This window comes from Myxine glutinosa, chromosome 6, assembly GCF_964187855.1.
Source record: "Myxine glutinosa chromosome 6, kmMyxGlut1.1, whole genome shotgun sequence".
In the NCBI taxonomy this organism is placed as follows: Eukaryota; Metazoa; Chordata; class Myxini; order Myxiniformes; family Myxinidae; genus Myxine; species Myxine glutinosa.
Window position 1 is genome coordinate 109287989 of NC_136266.1, and position 23195 is coordinate 109311183.

Below are 23195 nucleotides of genomic sequence, written 5' to 3' on the forward strand. Positions count from 1 at the left end.
TTATATAACCATAAGGGAGACTATCAATTCCATTTTCTAAAATAAACCTCTTATCATCAAAAGCCCCCAATGCTTTCTTATTCATCTCTTCTGAATATAATTTATGTTTATAACTTCTTATTCCATTAATCTTTCTAAACTCTTCTTTCTTTGTTGTTAAACAGTTATAATAATCCTTAAAGTTTATTGTTTCTTTAATAACATTTTTCTTTGCACCTTTTAACTTCTTATCAGTCTTTTCGACATTATTCACAATGTATTTATAAGCATAAGCCTTAGACCTCAATCCCACAAATTCACTCATGACATTTCCCCCTAATTCATCCTTAAACTTTCCAATCACCTTTTTATTTTTAGAAGAGAACAACTCACTCTCTGGACTGTAATTACTAGTGTCATAGATATTAATGTCCTTTTTCATGTCTGAATAAACATCATCAGTATTAATTTGCAAAATAAAACTATCTGTATCCATATAAAGTAGATTAACATCATTTTGATATTTCTTCCTCAAGTTATTATAAAAGTAATCATACATTAATGACTTTGATAAATCAAGAATTGATGTTCCAATATAAATAGGTTTGTCCATTTCAATACTCTCTTTAATCAAATGGATCGCACAAAAGTTCTCAGTAAAGACCTCAGCTCTAGTAAAACTCGGTCTATTAATTAATTTTGATGCTTGTTTCCAAGATGTTGATAGTCTGATATTTTGTCTTTTCCTCACATTTTCCATGGTCTTACCAAAGACCGCATTGTTCATCAATTTATAAAAGTCTTTCTCAAAATCTGTTTTTGACTCTGTTCTTCTTTGTGTATTAAAATCAATGTACCCCTTTAACCAATGACTTTGATTGAACTTTAGAACCCTATGGATCTTCTCTATTCTTAGACCTTTTGATAAATATTGTCGCAAATTTCTTTGGTGTAGTACATAATTTTTCTTGTTATATAATGTAGTAAGTAATTTTTCTGTTGATTCACCTATATTAAATGATTGTTGATAAGCACTTAACCACTTCTTCTTTGGACTTTCCTTTTCACAAGCAAATGGGAGATCTTTGTGTAGGTTATGAAGTTCCTCTGGATATTTCAAATTGACCTCAAAATAATAACCAACCTTTGAATCATCCAATTCTTTTTGTGTAGAGATACATACATCTTGTAAAACCTTTTTGTAATCTTTTTCCTTTACCCATCTAAGTTTTCCATAAGGAAGAGCCTGAGACATTGCCCAGCCATACAGGTTGTTCGCATCATAATACATCAAGTAGGAGCTCTCTACCGATGGATCATAATTTGGAATGTACTTGTTATTTGCTTTAGCATATCTCTTTGAACAGACTTGTGAAATTCCTCCTCTCTTTGCCTTTTCAATCATCAAAAGCATATCAACATCGGTTATCAAATCCAAAGCTTGTTTTGTCATTTTTAACATCGCGCTCCAAGCCAATCCAGGAGCAGTGTAATAGTGAGCAGGATCCAATCCATATCCAGAATGACAGATTGTTCTGAAAGCCTCAAACACATCAGCCAACAAAAGCACATCAGTTTTGAGGTACAAATCGTGATACTCACCAAGATTCTTAATGTTATATTTTTTCCAAACATTTTGTGCGTGTACATAATCTTTATCAGATATATGACTATTATTTAATTTGTTATAGAAATTTTCTTTTAAAGGAAGTTGTGTTTCATTGAATCTCTCAAATGAGTCCATATAGTCATAGGGGTAAATTCCCTTTTGTGTTAGAAAATCTTTATCTAAAAAATACTCTGAAAGACATGGAAACTCTTTTAGATTTTGAACCAAGTTAGCCAATGGACTTGCCATGAATTTAAATGTATCAAGAAATCTGATATGAGTAATAGGAGATGTGTGAATTGTTTTTGTGAATGAAATGTATTTCTGATCCATGTTTGGAATTGCTGAGATACTTCCAGAAGTCTTTGAGAGTTCCTTGATAAATAGATGTGTATCATAATGAGCGTTGTTATGAAGAAAGACAGGAATGAAAGAGGGGAGTTGATAATTAATATTACAACTTTGATGAGCCGGACCTCTATATTTACCAGTGAGATGACAATGGTCTCTAACCTTTAGACCTTTACCAATTTTCTCCTCACAAATATGACAGACATTGTTTTTTATAAATTCTCTTTTTTCTTTACTTGTTAAGGACATTGGTTTATTGGTTTCTCTCATTATCTTGGTTAATCGAACACAGTCTTTTTCTAGTCGTTTCACAAACTCCTCTGGGGTATTTGAGCCTCTATACATCTCTAACTTGTTATATTTATCACCAACGGATGATTTGATATAATAACAAAAACCACAAGGAGTATGTTTTTGATATTTATTTGTGTATGATTCTTTTGGATCTGGAGAAGCAGTATCAATTTTTTCTAAAATACTTTCAAAATCAGCATATATAACAAATGGATGTTTTATTGTTTTCTTTTCATCTTTGAATGTGATCTTTGAGCCTTTTTTAGGCATGTTGATTACCGTTGATTTATGTTCACCACAATAATTTGAATGTTTATCTAATCTTTCTTGTGTATGGAAGAAGTTAAGACAACGCATACAAATATATATTTTATTTGTGCTTTTACATACTTGTGGTTTTATTAATTTTGTAATATCTTTGATGTATGTATAATGTGAATTTTCCTCTGAATTAAAATATAGAAGATTAATATGAGTTTGTTTACAATTGTCAGAAAGCTTTAAAACCTGAATGTTGTTTGTTTCTGTTAGACCATAAACATTAACTGATAAATTATTCAACTTTTCAAATTTAGGAATATCATTTAAAGTCATCGGAAACTTTAGATCTTTCGTATTTAATGTATTCTCATATTTTTTATAATGAGATACTCTTTCATCATGAAAATGTGGAGGATGTAAGTGTGCTAGAATAGACCAGAGAAAACATTTATTGTCTTTATTTTTGATATTGATAACTGCTTTTCTATTTTTGATAACACTGGGTAAATCAATGTAAGAAGAAGCTTTTAGAGGATCTGATTTAAGAATATGAATGTCTATGTAAATAATTTTTCCTATATTGAATCCACTTCCTACGATTGAATTATCCACATCTTGCTCTTGTTTAATAAGTTCATCATAGACTCCTGATGTTTTAAAATCTTGATATGAAGATATAAAGTGTGGCTCAGTTCTCATGTATGGTGTATCTATAACTCCTTTATCCTTTGTCATTTCTAATTTTACCCCCATATAAAATTTAAGTGGTTTCATTTCTTTTAGTGTTTTTTCAATCAATGTTTGAACAGCAGGTTTGACTATTTCTACAGCATCAACTATAGACTTTGGTTCGGGAGGTTTGAAGTTAAAGATTCGAATCCTGATATGTCTTTTGAAAGCACCATCAGTATTTTTAATAGTAAACAATTTTGACAAGTGTTTGTTAGTTTTAAGATGGGCTTTAAACCCCTTCTTGAGGATGGTTGTTTTACAGACCTTACAATGTTTTGTTTTAGGTGGAAGAGGGGAAAGTTTGTTAAGAATGTTGTATGTATGTTTTGCGGTGAGAATATGTTGTTTATAATATTTTACTTCCTTCTCGCAAGTATCACAATAAACCATATTAATAGCGTGAGAAAACGTGGTGTTTTATATATATCACTGTGCTTAAAATAAAACACTTTTTCACTCAGAATCATCTAAGTCATAACTATCACATGAATACTCAGAATCATACTCAGAGTCATCAATAAAGCTACTCTCATAACTATCATTTGAGCACAAACTATTCGTATCATAACTATCATCTGTGTTCAATGAAATACTATCATCACCATCGTCCGAGTTCAATGAAATACTATCATCACTATCGTCCGAGTTCAATGAAATCGTAAAATCTTCACTGCTGTAATGACTCATATTTAATTAGCAGAAAAAACCTTTCCATCTATACCAATATACTTTCTTTCATTAACGGATTCAATCTCTACATTTTTAATATCAAAAGTTATCTTTAAATAATCTCTAACTATCATAGAACGAAATGACATTTCACCAGAAATATTAACATCATTCATTTTACTTAGATCTACACCCTTTGGATTATTAAAGTAAATACAAATTTCTCCACGAGTATTGCTGATGGTCTTATCATTCTTTTTCAAAGTATCGTGGTCAATCACTTTTTCAAGCTTTGAATAAATTGCCAGGAGTAGAGGAGAAACTTTTGTTAGATTTACTTTAATGGATGTCTTTCCAGGTATAGTTAGAGCTCTTCCTTTAAATGAAATAGAGGGGCTCATGTTATTTTCCATAACTGGTTTTACCCAAAAATTTCCATATTTATCTTTGTTCAATTTAACATCTTTGACATATTTTTCTATATCTTTCACCGAAGTAGAGATTGATTGAAATTTGTCTTTTGTGCTTTGAAACATTGTATTTATTAATGAATAAACTTGCGTTTAGTTTAAGTAAAAATTTACCATATAAATATGATAAGTTCTGAAGGATATTTAGAATTTCCAGACTCTCCATATGATAAATTAGAGAATTGTCCGGCTTGTGATAGAATAGGGCTTAATAATGAGGGTTCATATAAACAATGTATTTTCTGTGATTTAATTTTAATTAATGATAATAAAAAATATAAAAAAATATATAACTCTTTTAAATTAGAACCAAAAATGAATTACTTTACAAGATTAAGAAGAGAGATGAATGTTAAGTATTGTGATGATAATACACCATTTCTTTCAAGGGAAGAGACTATTTGTATTGAGGAAATGTATAAGGGTTTAATGATATTTATTATTCAAAATAATTTTAATGGAAATGTTAATACAAGATACTATATAAATAAAATAATGAATTATTTTGAAATTAAACCCGAACTCAGGATAAAATATAGAGTTTCTAAAATAGCTCAAAAAAAGTTAGATGACTTGTTTTCCAAATATATAAATGAATGATTTTTTACCCGTTTGGGAAAATAAGATAAAATTTAATAACCATAAAAACATTCCAAATTCATTGAGATGTCTAATAGTTGGTTCAAGCGGATGTGGAAAAACCTGTTTACTTTTAAAGATGCTCCTTGGTCCTAATTTTTTAGATTATGATAATTTAATAATTTTTACAAAGTCTAGTTTTCAACCCGAGTATCAACTACTCTCACAGGGTTTTAATGCAGGTCTTAAAAAGGAAGACATTATCGGTTTATTTAAACTTCAAAACAAACTAAATGATTATAATATTGAAGATATAATACAATTATTTTGTGATACACAGAAATCAAAATCGAAACCAAAACCCATAACTTGTATTCTCAGTGATAATACGGATGATATACCTTCACCTCAAGATTTAGATAAATCAAAAAAGAACCTCGTCATCTTTGATGATTGTGTTAATGAGAGAAACCAAACAGTAATGGATAGCTACTATACAAGAGGGAGACATTCTTCTTGTAATTGTATATATCTTAGTCAATCATATTTTCAACTCCCTCGACGCTCAATAAGAAACAATGCCAATACTTTTATTTTATTTAAGTTAAATTCAATAGATGTAAATAATTTTTGGAGAGATAATTGCTCTACGTTATGTTGTAAAAAAGAATTTGAAAATTATATGAAACACACGATTGAAAAATATAAATATATTGTTGTGAAACAAGATGAGATATTAAAGGATGTATTTTTATTTTAAACATAATTACATATATAAATGATAACTATTATTATTAACCTTGTGGGTAAATCTGCTTCTGGAAAGAACTTTCATAAATCTAAACTCTTGAATAGTAAAAATGAAAAGATTGTAAGTTTTTTTTTTAAAACACCCTATGATTCGTTTTGTGAGTACTACAACCAGAGCAAAGCGACCAGGAGAAGTAGAAGGGAAAGATTATTACTACATTTCAATGGAGGAACATATGCGATTGAGGAACGAAGGTCAAATATTTGAGGAGGTCTCTCTTGGTTCTACAAAATATTCACATTGTAAGAGTGAGTTAAATAAAGTAAAATCTAGTGGTCTTGGGATTTTAGAAACTAATCCTGAAGGAATGAGACAAATTATTAAACAATTGTGTGGTGATGGAGTGAAGATTTTATCATTCGGTTTTGATATCGATGAGGAGACTCAACGCAAACGTATGAAAAGCAGAGATACAAGTATTAGTGAAGAAGAAATAACAACTCGTATTAATACCAATAAAGAATTTGATGAAATATTTAAAGAAAAAGATTTATTTCAACACATTTACTATAATGATGAAGAAAAGGAAAATTTTCCCATTGGCCTTTACAATTCATTAAATGATAGTTTTCAATAAATAAATACAGAAAATGAATACCGAAGAAAGAGCAAGAAAGTTTAAAGAACATCAAGAGTTGGTTTCAAAAGTTGTAAAGCAACAGGAAGAGATAAAGAAGAAACGGAGACAGAAACTAACTGGTGAAGAAGCCTTTGAAAGAAAACAAGAGAAATTTTTTAAACCGCTTTTAAAAACTCAACACCCTACAGTTCCCACGGTAGAATTTACTCCGAAAAAACTTCAAATGCTCAAAGATTTTAGTCAGATAACAAAACAAGAACTTGGAAAATTAGAATATAATGATGAAGAATTATTTCAGAAACTTGAGGAGGTAAATCAACCCCCTAATTATGTAGTGGAAGCTCTTCAAAACAATGAATATTTGGCAGATTCAAAAACCAGAGCAGGTCTCATTCCAACAGAAGAACCAGCAGTGTTCCATCTTGTGAAAGAAAAGGTATTGATATTTAATGATGAATTGATGTTCTTGAGTTCTACTCAACCAAATGTTAAATTAACTCCAAGATTAATGTTTCTTCTAACAAACCCCGGATTCAGCGGTTCAAAATATTTTGAGGAACCACTTGATATGGAAAGACAGGAAGATAGGGTATATATTGAGTTGCTAAATGCACTTGATTATGGAGTTTCTGTTGCTGGTAAAAGTAAGAAGAATGAGAAGGAGAAACATATTATTGATGCTTTAAGTAAGCTTGGTTCGGGTGTTAGTTTTCTTCCAAATGACCCATCACAATTAGCTAATAGGCTATTATTGTTGTTAGGTAGTAAGAAGGCTGGAAACAACAATTGTTTTAATGAATCCTCAGCCATTTTAGATCAGTTGATGAATATGAAAATAATTAATAAATGTCAATACAAAGATATTTTATTAGATATTAAATAAGATGAGAAGCACAATTCTTAGTTTTAATTTCACAACGAGCGATTACACAGCTTCATTCCCTTACCCACTACAACTTGACCCCCTTACCTCATATGAGGCATCTTTATTGTCGATGGAAACTTATAATACCTTGTTTAATATCACAGAGAAAAACAACAAGTTTAGTTATAATCCAGGAAGTGGATATAAAACTATAACCGTTTCACCTGGAGCTTACGAGATTTCTCAAATATCTTCAGAAGTCTCTCGCCTTATGAAAGAAAAAGGTGATGAACCAAAAAATATTGTAATAGATATTCAAAAACACACTTCAAAATCAACTATTAAACTTAAAAATAATTATAAAGTTGATTTCCCGATTGAAAATTCGTTTAGAGAGCTATTGGGTTTCTCTTCAAAAAAGATTGAAAATAACAGGACGTTTTACAGTGATAATGTTATCCAAATATCCTCCGGTATAAATTCAGTATTAATTCATTGTGATTTGATTGATGGTGCTTATAACGATGGAATAAGAACAAATACAATATTTTCATTCAGTGCATACTCAACCCCGATTGGTTATAAATTTAATATGGAACCAAAAAATCTTGTCTATTTACCTGTGTCAGGAAAAACCATATACAGAGTAAATTTTAGGATAACCGACCAAGATAATCGTATGATATCCTTTAATGATGAAATTATATCCATCAGAATTCACCTACGTGAAGTTTTTCAATAAATAAATAATGGTTATTGTGAGAAAACACGAGTTGGGAAAATATAAAATAATTACAAGGGAGGGGGCATGTACCTTTCACCATACTATACAAGGTATGTGGGTAGAGGATACTATAAACCTAAGAGACAACGAGGTGTAGGTCATCAATTTCGAAATAAAGGAGATGGGATAATTGATACTCTCATGGGTATTGGTTCAACCATCCTTAAACATAAAGACCTAATTGGTTCAACTGCTTCTGCCGTGGGTTCAGTTGCGGGTGCTATAAAGAGTATAAAAGATGCTCAAAAGGAGTCTCATAAATTACAAGCAATCAAAGAAATAAAAAAATGTAAAACTCAACTATCTTCACAAGAACGACAAAAAATCATTAAAATACTTGGGTCAGGGTTTCAACGATTTTAATACTATATAAATACAAGTATGGAAGCGATTGATAGTATCTATGATTTGGATGATACAATTATCATTTCAAACTCCACGAAAAAGGAAGACTATTTTAAGGTAAATGCTATAACAGGAACAGACTGGAATTCAAACGGAACAAAAAGTTTTGAAATAAATAATCAACAAACTTACTTGAATATAGCTGATAGTTTCTTGCTGTGTAAATTTAAATTCACTAAGGCTGCGAATAATACTAATGCTACACTCGTAAATGATTTCTTCTGGAAAATGTTTGATAGTGTTCGCCTGTATATTGGAACACAAGAGGTTGGAGCGGTTGATTATGTCTCTGCTACATCTGAAATGATGAAATTTACACTATATTCGTTTGGTGATAGAATGGGTAAGGGAGCTGTTGAAGGTTTTATTCCTGATATGTCAACGGGTACAAACACAGACCCTGGTTATAGTCAAAGGAAGGCAATGTATAATGATGACACAAAACCAGAGAATAGTTTTACCGTAGCAGTACCTCTGAAAGGTATATTTGGATTTTGTGATTATGACAAAGTTTTGTATGGTCTTAAAATTAGATTTCAACTACAAAGGAATGATAATGTAAATAGGTTGCTTTTTGGGGTTGAAAATGCTTTTGGAGACAACAATAAATTTGTTATTAATGATTTGTGTTGGTATATCAGTGAATATACTCCTAATCTTAAAATGGAAGAGATGTTAAATAGAAGGCTTAACTCAAAGAAACCGCGAAATGTATCATACCTTAAAAGAAGATGTCAACACGTTAAACTGGAACACACTACCTACACTTGGAATTTGGGTGTTCTTCAAGGAAAGCCACGATACCTCTGGCTCATTTTTAAAAAACCAGATGGAGAGGACGGTACTAATAAGAATAATGCGCTGAGTGATAATGCTAAGGTGAAACAACTTCGGGTTTCTCTTGATGGCACATTTTATCCGCGAGATAGATTGGAAATTGATTGGGAAAAAAATGATTATGCGGAAGCCTACAAGTCTTACCAAAAGGTGTGTGAAAGCAACGGTAATAATGATCCTATTTTGGATATGGTTGCGTTTCAAAAACTTTATACAATCTATGCAATTGACCTGAGTTCTCAAAAGGAAACTATAAAGTCTAATCGAGTGGATACTTCTCTATACATTGAAAGAGGGGAGAGTGAAGAGGTTAATGCATATTGTTTGCTTTTGGAGGAAACAGAATTACAGATTAATACAGATAATGGTGTTATGATTAATATCACATAGGTTTTTTCTCATAAATAAATGGTTGGGGTATATGTTAATCAAATCAATCTTAATAAATTAACATCTTGTATTCAAAATCAAAAGCCTTGTATTATTAATGTTAATACAATTCAAAGAAAAGGAGCAGTAAGAATTGATGTTTTACTCACACACACACAAGTAAAAACACTAAATGATGTTGGATCACTTAAAATTAAAATGACGAAACCTATGTTAAAGAAATATTCAATAGACGAGTCAAGAGGAGGATTTCTCCCGTTTCTAATTCCTTTATTTGCTGGTTTAAGTGCGGCGGGAGCATTGACTGGTGGTATTTCAGCAGCGGTAAAAACTGCTAACGAAAGGAAGGCACAACTAAAAGCTCAAAAAGAATTGGAAAGACATAACAAGGAGTTGGAGAAACAAATTAGTGGAAGTGGTGTAATTGTAGATTTTGCTCAAAAACTTGAAAGTCTACCTGATAAAGCTAGATTGTTGGTTGGAGATATGCTTTCCTCTATCGCTCAAGCGGGTGTTAAACTAACTAAACGGGGTAATGGATTGTATCTTTCTCATAAATAAATGGATAAATGGTTTAAACAATTTGGAAAGAATACAACGTCAAATATAGAACTAGCTAAGTATTGTAAAACACTAAAAATTGATAATGTGGTTATTTGTATGAGAGATAAATTAATACATATAAATAAGAATACAAAGAACATTATTATGAATTTAGACACACAGAATGGTTCTCATTGGGTTTGTATTCATAATAGTCAGGATAAATATTATTTTGATAGTTATGGTATGCCACCACCTGTTGAAGTAATACAATTCTTACAGAATGGTGTTTATCAAACATTTCAAGTTCAAGAAATTAATTCTAAATGTTGTGGTCAATTATGTTTATATGTATTATTTCAACTCAACAATAATGAAAATTTTTATGATATCATTTTTAATCTAATATAAATGACTTATGTTGGAAAAGATGGTTCTATCTTTGGAAAATCTTCTCAGGATATTGATTTATCAAATTATTATACAAAGGCACAGGCTGAACGCCAAAAATATAGTGTAAGTAAAAATATTAATATGAAGAATACTTATAAATTAATCAATTATCCAAACCCTACAGATGCGAATGACTTAATTAGATTTAGTGATTTATCACAATATATATTTTTAAAGAAAACAGCACGTTTTGTTAAACAAGTAAAATTTACAACCACAACACCTGGTTATACTGACCATACACCTTTCCTCATTGAATTTAACTACCTGCTTACAATTGAATTTTATAAAGAAGGACATATAGTTAATATGCGAATTAATAAATGGGGGTATGATATGCCTGATTTAGGGTATGATTGGTCTTTTTCAATAAACATAGAAGACCTACATGATTTAAATCAGTCTCGTAAAGAAGAATATTATCCACTTGGTGAGGATAAGGATTTATGTGGAAGTACAATTAGTAAACAATAAATACTTGATTTTAAGAAAAGAAAAATATATGATAGTATAGCGATGGTTCGCATGACAAAGAAGGAAGGTAATGAGATAAGGATAGAAAGCCGAGGAATACAAACCGATTTGGTAGTGGGAAGATGGGGTGGTATTACCTGTCATAATATTAATCTCACATATATTTCTGATACATAAATGGCAGGAAGAAGACTACAAGAGAATTATAATTTTTGTATTCAGGGATACCTACAAGAAAAGGGTGCTCGGTATTACATACCTTATGATTTGGAGCATATACATGGGAATTTTGTCATTAAAAACTGGCCTTATACTGATATTGTTAAACCCACAAATAGAGACTTGTTTAAAATATTAAATAAAAATGAACTTCTCAAAGTTATGAAATATAAAACTCTTTTAGAAATCGTCAACAAATCTTATTGGTATCCTATTATGAGAAAAATAATTATAGATACAAGAATATCTCAAAATCCAGATGAGTATATGTATAATATTCTTTGGGGCTCAAGCTCAAGGGTAGCAAGGGATGAGGAAGGAGTTGAAGAAGAGAAGGAGGAAAGAGAGAAAAAGGAGAAGGAGGAAAGGGAGAGGGAGGAGAAGGAGGAGAGGGAGAAAAAGGAGGAGGAGAGGGAGAAAAAGGAGAAGGAGGAGAGGGAGGAAAGAGAGAGGGAGGAAAAATATAAAAAGATGGAAATCAGTGAGATTCGTAAAAGATTGAGTGTATTACAGCAAATAAATCAATCTCAACGCACCGAAGAGGAAATTAAAGAATTAACAACTCTTATGAAGATAATGGTTTCAAAAATAACAACGTCAATGTCTTCAATTTCAGGGAGGAGATTTAAACGAGAAAGTGGTGAAGAAGAAGAAGAAGAAGAAGGAAAAGATTATGTGATTGATGATGTTGGTGTCATTGACTTTAGTTAGTTTTTATTTGTAAATAAATGGAGGAGAGAGTGAAGGCATTCCTTAGGATTCTTTATGTTTTAAAAATTAAGATAGAAATGTATATGTTAAAAACCAAGAAGGTTTTGATACTCTGTCGGAATTTTTCTGATAAATAAATATGAGTTATTGTCTCAAATGTAAAAAGAAAACTAAATCTAAAAATATCTCTTATGTTAAAGCTAAAAATAATAGAGTTTATCAAAAAGGAATATGTCAAGTGTGTGGCTCTAAAAAGTGCCAATTCATCTCACCCAAAAGAGGAGGAGATATACAAAAGTTTCTGTCAGGAAGTAAATTTACAACAACTGGAATTCCAGGGGAATTACACCTTCCAGGGTATTCTTTCTGTGGTCCAGGAACAAACTTGGATAAAAGATTAGATGAGGCTGACAATCCTAAACCTTGGTCTAAACCTACAAATAGGGTTGACGAAGTGTGTATGAAGCATGATATTGCTTATGGGAAAACCACTACGTTGACTGAAAAACATAAAGCCGACAGCAAAATGTTGTATAATTTGTCTTTGATACAAAATCCAACGTTGAGAGAGAAAGTTGATAGGTTTATTGTGAGAAATTTGATAAATGCTAAATTGAAACTTGGTCTTGGTTATTCCTCAAAAAACTATTAGGCTCTAATGATGTCATCAAGACTGAGGAGCTTTTGGCTGAAGAATTACACAAACCTATAATCACAAAGTTTAAAAGAAGGAAGGTTTATTCTAAATACACCGACCACATATGGTCCGCTGATTTAATTGAATTGAATAATGACAGGGGATACAGGTATGCTTTAACCGTTATTGATTTGAGGAGTAGATTTGCCTGGGTTGTCCCTTTAAAAAATAAAAGGGGTGATACTTTAATGTTAGCCTTTAAGCTAATATTTGATCGGGATAAAAGGAAACCAAAGAAGTTATGGACTGATGAGGGAACAGAGTTCTATAACAAAATATTCATGAAATTTCTTAAGGGGAAGGGTATTAAATTATACAGCACCTTTAATGAAGGAAAGGCAGTTGTTATTGAGCGTTTTAATCGTACTTTAAAAGAGAAATTATATAAAAAATTCACACAACTCGGTTCTCAAAAATGGGTGTATTTAATTCAGGATATTGTAGATAATTACAATAATACAGTTCATTCATCAACAAAATCAAAACCATTGGAAACATTTACAAAATTAGAATATGAAAAGGAGATTAATTTGAGAAAGCCCAAGTTTAAAGTTGGTGATATTGTAAGAATATACAAATGGAAAAGTCATTTTGAGAAAGGTTATACACAAAAATGGACTCATGAATTATTTAAAATCATTGATGTAATGGATACAGTCCCTTGGACCTACAAATTATATGATTTAAATGGAGAAGAAATCTTGGGTTCATTTTATTCGCAAGAATTACAAAAAACACAAGTAAGCAGATCAATACCCTTGAAAATAATAAATAAATAAATAAAATGTAATGGGGATACGTTTTTAAATCTGTGAACCCCAAACACAGAATCCCACAACTTTTTAGTTGGGGCTTAACTTTTGTGTGTGTATAATGGGGATACGTTTTTAAATCTGTGAACCCCAAACACAGAATCCCACAACTTTTTAGTTGGGGCTTAACTTTTGTGTGTGTATAATGGGGATACGTTTTTAAATCTGTGAACCCCAAACACAGAATCCCACAACTTTTCAGTTGGGGCTTAACTTTTGTGTGTGTGTGTATGTGTGAGTGAGTCATAATAATATACAAACCCTAACCCAACCCCATCCCTAACCCAACCCCATCCCTAACCCAAACCCATCCCTAACCCAAACCCATCCCTAACCCAACCCCATCCCTAACCCAACCCATCCCTAACCCAACCCCTTCCCTAACCCAACCCCATCCCTAACCCAACCCCATCCCTAACCCAATCCCATCCCTAACCCAATCCCATCCCTAACCCAACCCCATCCCTAACCCAATCCCATCCCTAACCCAACCCATCCCTAACCCTCACATTCAAAATCCCAACCCTAACCCAATCCCATCCCTAACCCAACCCCAACCCTAACCCTCACATTCAAAATCCCAACCCTAACCCAACCCCATCCCTAACCCAACCCCATCCCTAACCCTCACATTCAAAATCCCACCCAAACCCTAACATAATCTTTCTTTTCTTCTTTTTTAAAATACGTATTTCTTTTTGTTTTTTCCTCTTCCCTCCAATTCTGTCTTTCAAGGCTTTCAAGTTTGAAGAAGTAGAAATGGGAAGAAAGAATTTTCCAGCATTTTCTTCCTCGAACTTTCTTGATATTGCTTAAATCAAGCGTCATTAAATAAAGAACATTGTTCATTGCTTTAGAATCCAAAGAGTCTCCAAGAGGAACCCCACAGTAGAGTCTCCAAAATAAAACCAACTTTCCAAGTTCCCAAGGTATAACCACATTCCTGTTGAGCCTCCAAGATAGGTATCACATTCCGAGTCATCAAAACAAAACCCCCATTCCGAGTCTCCAAAAATATAACCATCTTTCCAAGTCCCCAAGGTAGAACCACAATTTTCAGAAATATTGGGGGTTTCCGTGATAAGTCTCACATAGTATAACTGCGGACCATCAGGGAAAACTTCCCTTTCCCAATTTTTTAGGGTTTCTATGATGTGTCTCACATAGTATAACTGCGGACCATCAGGGAGAATTCCCGTTTCCCAATTTTTTAGGGTTTCTATGATGTGTCTCACATAGTATAACTGCGGACCATCAGGGAGAACTCCCGTTTCCCAATTTTCAGAAATTTGTGGGTCTCCAATGTATGACTTGTATTCTGGCTCATCAAGGTAGAACTTGTTCAGTGGGTTTTGTTTTGATAACTCACAACAAGTATCATCATGGTAAAACTCTTTTTCAGGATTTTGTGGATCTCCAAGGTATAACTCTTTGGCTGGGTCATCAAGGTAGAACTCATTCTGGGGGTCTTGGTTGTTCAAAATGTCTTCAAACAAAAAAATAACTTCATCCCAAGTTGTGTTAAAAGCAGAATTTTCATTTCGTATCTCAGATACAATTTCCTGTGAAAGAAAATAACAATGTATTAATTTAATACAATATTTTTATTTGTATAAATCAAGCTCTATGAATATTAAAATAAACTTTGTTAACTCTTACACGAGTCTCATCTAAAAAAAAAAAGTTAAAATAAATAATTAAATAAATAAATAAATAAATAAACAAACTTACCTCCATTGATAAGAGGTTCGAGGCCAGTTCATCAATCTGAAGGTTGAGTTCTACACAGGTAGTAGGACTCCAAGGAATAGCAAAGTTATCCCATTCCATTTCGGCATAGTAGTCCATTCTCAAGTGAAGCAGAAAGCGTGTTTGAAAAATCCTGTGTGGTCGGTGCCTTTTATAAGGACTGGGTGTGTCATTTCCTGTGGAAATTCCCTGGGCGTGTCTTAACTGGAAATGATGTGATGGAAATTCCCTGAAAATGATGTAATGTATTACCTGGAAATGATACAATGCTGAAGAGTTTATAAAGTGGGTGGGACTTAACAAAGTGGGTGGGGCTTAGCAGAAGTGGGCGGAGCTTAACAAAAGTGGGTGGGGTTTAGTAAAAAGTGGGCGGGGCTTAGTAAAAGGTGGGCGTGGCTTAACAAAAAGTGGGCATGGCTTACCAAAAAGTGGACGGAGCTTAACAAAAAGTGGGCAGAGCCTACCAAAAAGTGTGTGGCACTGAAGGCGCTCAAACAAGAACATTGAGGGAGGTTTACCATTTTATCTTAGCTCAGTTAAAATATCTTGATAAAGAACGAAACTCAAACATATTTTTTGTTAATGTATTAGACGGTGAGGAGAGTTGTAGGAGAATTAAATTATTTCCCACACATAAACAAATATTTGTAGGGTCGTTGTTTGAGTGGGTCAAAGATGATTCACCAGATGATATTAAGAGTAAAAGGTTAAAAGGTCCATAAGGTCAGAAGGATCACAGGTTCACACAGAAGGACCATTGTTTAAGTGGACTAATGAATAAGGATAACATGTCAAAAGGTTAGAAGGTTCGTAAAGAACAGGGTGAGAGAAATAGAGGTGTTTAGGGGCAATGAGGGAGGGGAAAAATTAACATGTAAGTCAATGGGAAAATGAGAGTGTCCCAGAAGCAACATATATACACTACTATACATGCTACATTTATTTGACGACAATGAGTTCCCACTTCCGGGTTCGTGCCGCCAACCCTGTTCGGCGCCTCTTGCGGCACACAGGGAATTACCAGTGAACTGGTACTCAATTTGCCGACCTCGGTAGGATGACAGGCTGAGTAAACCCCCCTGGTGTTAAGGGGGAGGAGGAGGGGAGGGGGAAGAGGAGGGGAGGAGAACGGGGGGGGAGGGGGAAGGGGGGGGAGGGGGAAGGGGGGAGGGGCCCTGAAGGGGGGAGGGGAGGGGAGAGGGGCCCTTCTTCCCCCGGGCACCCCCACACCCTCCCCTCCTCCCTTCCCCTCCCCCCTCCTCCCCTTCCCCCTCCCCCTCCCCCCTGTTCCCCTCCCCTCCTCTTCCCCCTCCCCTCCTCCTCCCCCCCTTCCCCCTCCCCCTCTCTCCTCCCCCCTCCCCCTCCCCCCTCCTCCCTGTTCCCCTCCCCTCCTCTTCCCCCTCCCCTCCTCCTCCCCCGCCCGGCAATGCCGGGTACTTCTGCTAGTGTATAATGATGTAATAATGTGTGTAATCAGTAATGTAAGCGGAGGGATATCGGTCGACGTCACGACATCAAAGAGTGCCTTTCTAGTTTATTATCAACTGCTACTTCTGCAACCAAAAATAAGTAGCCATGTTGCTTCACCATGCAGGGTACGCACAGTCATACGAGTGCACAATGCAACAGCGCAGTGGTTTATATTTTTACAAACATCATTGTGGAAAGGGAAAACACCTGAGGCAGATACGAGGTTTGGAGCAGGAAGTTTGTCGAGGTTGATGTGGACTTTATATGATGTAGAATGTGTCTTATTATAATGGAGCAAACGTATATGATTATTTATGTGTGTATGTATGACTGTACGTATGTATTATGTATATTTGTAACCAAAACGTCTTCCTCTTCTTCTTCAAATATATGTGAAACCAAAAAACACGGTCTGTGAAGGCGTGAGGCGGTGACGCCATGTGACTATACAAATATGAATTACATACTGTTTGAATGTCTGTTGCGTCATGTGTATTAATTACGTACGTCTATTAATTACGTACTGTTGGAATATACCTTTCGACCCTTTAGACTGTTGAGCCCCTTTGACTTTTGAAGACCCTTTAAGTCCCCCAAGACCCTAAAGATCACCAAGACCACGAAAGACACTGAAGACTCAAAAGACCCTTAAAGACCCAGAGGACCCAAAATACCCAAAAGACCCTTAAAGACCCAGAAGACCCTGAAGACCTAAAAGACACAAAGACCATTAAATACCATGAGGACCCTCAAGACCACAAAGACCCGTAAGACGCTTTAGATACATTAGACCAGCTTGGACCCATGACCATTTGGAGCTTTAGATCACTTGGACCTTTTTAGATTACAAATAACTAATATCAACAATATTGCAAATAAATTTGTACAAAAAAATGTTTGTGTTATAATTGGTGTAAATCATGACAATACAACAACTCAAGTTCAGTCAGGTCATTATCCTCAGTTAAAACAAGCCTGTGCCTCTGTAGCGACATGTGGTGAGATGAGTGTAGTGAGCCGATCTAATAATACTGTATATCATTGTTGATAAATTATGTTTAATTATAGTATTATTAACCCTGATAAAGTTGAACAGGAAATTGCATGAATGCTGATCATGTCATTCTGGATAAGATCAAAATCGCAGCCAACATCATGTGGGCTGTGGAACATCAAGTTCCTTGTGAAGGAGAACATCAAACGAGCTGCAGTTAACAGGAGTGTTTACACAATCTGGTGATGCTTTTTATCACTTCGTTAAATTTAAATGGGATGGGAAGTTCCAAAATGCCACTGAATTGGGGAGAGATCTTGAGCATCCTCACATTTAACCAACTGCCACCACTCAAGCAAACGCTGAACCTGTCGAACAGATAATTAGGAGAACTCTCTGACTATACATGAAATTTAAGAAGAATTGGGCAACATTGTTGAAAATGTGGAATCAATCTTTCATTCTCCCTTGAAATCCAACAAGATTAATGCACGGTGGGTACCAAAGGACCACATATCCCAAGCCTGGTGTTGGCTTAGCGGTTAGGGTGCCGGCTTGGGATCCTAGTATCCTGGGTTCGAATCCCGGTTGATTGCTGAATTAACATCAGGGGGTTGACTCAGCCTGTCATCCTTCCGAGGTCGGCAAATTGATTACCAGTTCACTGGTAATTCCCTGTGTGTCGCAAGAGGCGACTAACAGGGTTGGCGGCAGGAAGGGCATCCGGCCATAAAACATTGCTTCAAAAAAGGCCAACCCCTGCTTTGTGGGGGAAAATGGCCTCTAAAGGCGGTTCTTCTTCTTTCTTTTTTGATCCTATAAGTATCCCAAAGGTGGATGATTTGTTGAAGAATATTGTGTCATGTGAGGAGACATAGTTCCATCGTTTCATGCCAGAGTCGAAGCGAGTCCGTATGCAATTGGAGACAATCTTGGACTGTGCCACATAAATGTTTAAGGTTCCTCCATCACCCCGAGAGCTTATTGTAGTCAAGAGACCCTAACAGTTTAATTCACGTGGAATGCATTGAATGTAGGGAAACCATAAATGCATACTATTGCAGTGACTTTCTGCACAATGAAGTGAAACGAGCAACATGCAGATGACAGGCAGTTATGCTCACTCAGGATGTAACTTTACTGCATGACAATGCGCGTCCTTGCATGACAAGTGTCGTAACAACGTATTCCAGTGTAGATGGTATGGGAATATCTATAATATAGTCCATACCGATTATATTATAATCACCCATACAGTCCAAACATGGCACCTCTGCTTTCCATCTCTTTGGACCACTCAAAGAACATCTGGGTCCCATAAACTTTCCCAGTGATGATGTGAAAGTGGTTGTGTGCCTATCCCAGAAGTTGATGTGCTGAAGAATCGAGGCATGACCACAACGATGGGACAAAGTGTGTACACATCGCCAAGGAACACCTTGAAAAAGAGTTGGTTTACTTAACTCCCTTGTACTTATTGATTTCCATGTCAGCCTTGAATTAACCTCGTGGACATTATTTAAACTCCACCTTTGGTAAAACCTGTACCTGTAAAACTTTACACACGTAATGAACGATTGAACATGAAGAAACCAGTACCTTATGAGTGAATTAGCTATATTTATTGGAGAGGGGGAGCAAAATTATTTCATCAAAATGCTTGTACGGTGAGTTTATTGTTATTACGTTCTGGACGTTGTGCTTGTTTGTTTTTGTCCTTCACTACTTGGTATTAATACTTCCTGCTTCTGCTTGTGAAGTTGTTAAATGCAAATATTTCTTGGCAAAAAGTTTTTTAATTAATTGTCTTTTTTTTTTTATATACAATTAATGACTTCCTCCCAAAAAAGTTTTTACGATGCCCATCGGGCAGAGTCGTTGAGAACAGTGTTTGTCCATCTGTATGTATGTATGTATGTATGTATGTATGTATGTATGTATGTATGTATGTCCCCTCAAACGTATACCGATCAGAGCTGAGAATCTGGTCACATGACAGGGTGATGTGATTACGTCTGATGTCATTAAGGTGGTGCTGCAGCTGACTCTCTACGCACCGCCATTTTGATTCATATGTGGTTCATGCCGAACATATCGTCGAACCTGTCATATATCATAATCACCATGCTCTACCTTTACGTTTTTCATTCAGTGTGAAACACAAAAAACCGATTGTTAAAATGACCATGAAATATCAAAAGCATCGGCGTTACGGCTCTTCCAACAATACAGTACATTACATACAGGCCTTAGGCGTTATGACTCACCATCTGCTTCGGACAAATTAAACCCAGGTTTCTTAATGCAGTGGTATCGTTTCAGTAGTATCGTTTTCGTAGTAATAATAATATTATAGTAAATATAACCATAACACTTTAATCCCAATGTCGTGAATGCAAAGTTGATGGATTGAAGCACTGCAACCGCGGAAGTAAGGAATTCACCTCGGTTTTTTAAAAATATTATAATTTTCGTAATAATAACATAACGTTATTATTATAGCAAATCTAATCGTAACACTAATCCCTTTGTAGTGACTGCAAATGTAATGGAGGTTAAATATATATCTTATATATATTAAAGTAGCAGAAGTTTTGTGTCCAGCCGTCAAACAATCATTCATTCATTCATTCATTCGTCATGCTACGTCATTACGTATATGATGTTATTACGGCGTAAACACCCGCTCACTTCGAGAGCGGCAGGAAAGGTCATTCCTCTTTGGGGTATATAGATTACAGTTGATCTATGCTCGGGTCTCAAGAACATTGGGTGTGTGTTCATTTGCCAAGTTTCTTGTGGAGAGATCGCCAAATGGTTTAAGCATTTGAGCAAGCACTCCATTCAAAACCCTTAAGGAACGGCCGGCTTGGCAAGCGCTAGCTAGCTGCTTGGTAAATGAGCACACCTCCAACTCTTGTGGGGTATATAGATTACAGTAGATCTTCACTCAGTTCTATAAGTAAAACTTACCTCATGGATGTCAGAATTCCTCCAAATTTCTTTCTTTAATGTTATAAACAGCATTAGCGACTGTTCAAAAAGCTAATCATATGTGTGTGTGTGTGTGTGGTTTATAATATTTTACAAGCCCGGATACGCCGCTGTTAGACTTTTGGTCTTGTTGAGACTACCGACCTTAATAACCTGTACTCTGCAACTGCAAACACAAGTACAGAAAGTTAGTTTGACTTAACCATTGATCCATGTACACAAACTCCCACTGTGACAGATGATCTTAACATTGTAGCTGATTTTCTCCAACATCACCCTCATTTATTCATTCTCATTTGGGCACATAAGGCATGGACCTATGTGGCCGGTACAGCAAAGGTTCGCCATCGCCCGCATCACCAAGGCCAAGAGAGAACGTGATTCAACGTCCGAGCATTGTTCAGGGTCTCGGGAAGACGGTCATCACGTCAACCGAGTCGCTGGTGCACGGAAGGTCGGGCCCTTGCCAGCAGGTTGGATCATTGACACACGGTGCCGCTCCCGCACTCTGGTGAGATCACTGTTGCACATCCTTATCACTTCTTCATTTTCCTGTGGTGAGATATTCCTTTGATATTGTTCCTGGAAACTAAAAACTTCAAACAATTATAAATAAGAAATACGAGCATGCACAATCTGTGCATCTCCAAACGCGAGGTTAATTGCATGCATCCACATAATCGGCCATTTCAAAATATCTTTCACCAAAAAAATTGTATTTATAAAATACAAATCACATTCTTAATGCATTAATGCAAAAGTAAACATTCATCACAAGACACCAAGTGAAATGTTTCATTTTTACAACTGCAGCTGCAATCATAACAAATCTTTACCACATGCCCCGGCGTTGGCCACCACCATGCATCGCCTTAGCAGCAACCCTGCCCGAGCCTCCGTCGCTATGCTGCCCGGTCCTACGTCACCGACGTGCCCAGGCCTCCACCCCTAACCTGCCCCAGCCTCGCCCACTGCCATGCCTCAGATTATTCATATTAAGCACACATGTTTTGAATCAGTGTCACATGATTATTTAATCTCCCTCTTTGTAATCTCTTTATAAATACTGTCTATGCTAACTAATTAGCATTGCTTTTTTCATCAGTAAGTTAAATTCACAATGATCCCTCTTTCCTTTTTTGCATCAATGGCCTCGGCTGCTATTATTCCCATAAGTGCGACTGCATACCTTTATTTTAATTATCATTTTCGTCTTAGGTTTTGTCATATCATATTTTTGGAATCATCAACAAAATATAATCTGGTTGTACAATGCGGTAGTCAACATCCAGTATTCAATAGAGGCCAGGCATTGCATCATACGATCGGCCATTCTATCAAAGGAGCATAAAGCCGATGATGCGAAGTACATTCGTGGCAAAAAATATTGGCACCCTTGCAGTTTTTTCAAATAATGCACCATTTCTTCCAGAAAATTGTTTAAATTTTAAAATATTTTGGTATCCACATGTGTATCTCTTTGGTTTGCAGTGGAACAAAACAAAAAAAGCTGAAAAAATTAATTAATATTATCTTATTCCACACAGAAATCCTAAAATGGCCCGGACAATATTATTTGCACCTTTTAAAAGTTGTTAGAAATAATTAGATTTCAAGCAGGTGATTCGACTTTAGTTTGGAATTGAACTCACCTGTGGTGAGTTGCAGGTGCCTGCAATATAAACATCACTCATTCATCCAGTTTAAATAGAGAAAAGGATCCATTCTGCTGTTTTGTGTCATTGTGTGTACTGCAATGAGCATGGAGAAAAGAAAGAAAACCAGAGACTTGTCTGAGAAGGTCAGACACAAGATTGTAGCCAAACATGGACAATCGCAAGCCTACAAGTCCATCTCCAGAGACCTTGATGTTCCTGTGTCCACCGTACACAATGTTATCAGGACGTATAAGGCCCATAGCACTGCAGCCAACCTCCCTGGACGTGGCTGCAAGAGAAAAGTTGATCGAAGATTGCAGCGAAGGATTTTTCGAATGGTGGAGAAAGCACCTCGATCAACTGCCAAGCAGATTCAAGTTGAACTACAGACACAAGGTACGACAGTTTCTATTCGCACCATCCGTCACCAACGCAATGAAAGGGGGTTCTATGATAGGGGACCCAGAAGGACTCCACTACTAAGAAAGCCCGACTGGAGTTTGTCAAAACACACCTGAACAAGCCAAAGTCCTTCTGGGATAATGTCCTGTGGACAGATGAGACCAAATTAGAGCTTTTTGGTAAAGCACATCGTCTCCATGTTTACAGAAAACAAAACGAAACCTTCAAAGAAAAGAACACCTTCCCTACAGTCAAACATGGAGGAGGTTCAGTGAGGTTTTGGGGTTGCTGTGCTGCCTCTGGCACTGGGTGCCTTGAATGTGTGCATGGCATCATGAAATCAGGAGATTACCAAGGCACTTTGGAGTGCAATGTTCAACCCAGTGTCAGAAAGCTGGGTCTC

At 35.5% G+C, this 23195-nt stretch overlaps 1 protein-coding gene across 11 annotated transcripts in view; it reads left to right on the plus strand.

Annotated features, from left to right (window-relative positions):
• Nucleotides 1-23195, plus strand: part of NCOR1 (nuclear receptor corepressor 1) — a 376183-nt gene that overhangs the window by 263662 nt on the left and 89326 nt on the right. For all 11 annotated transcript variants that reach the window (XM_078780340.1, XM_078780342.1, XM_078780346.1 and 8 more), the window contains one exon: nucleotides 21042-21243. In XM_078780340.1, coding sequence (XP_078636466.1) covers nucleotides 21042-21243 — 202 coding nt within the window. The remainder of the gene's footprint in view (nucleotides 1-21041; nucleotides 21244-23195) is intronic.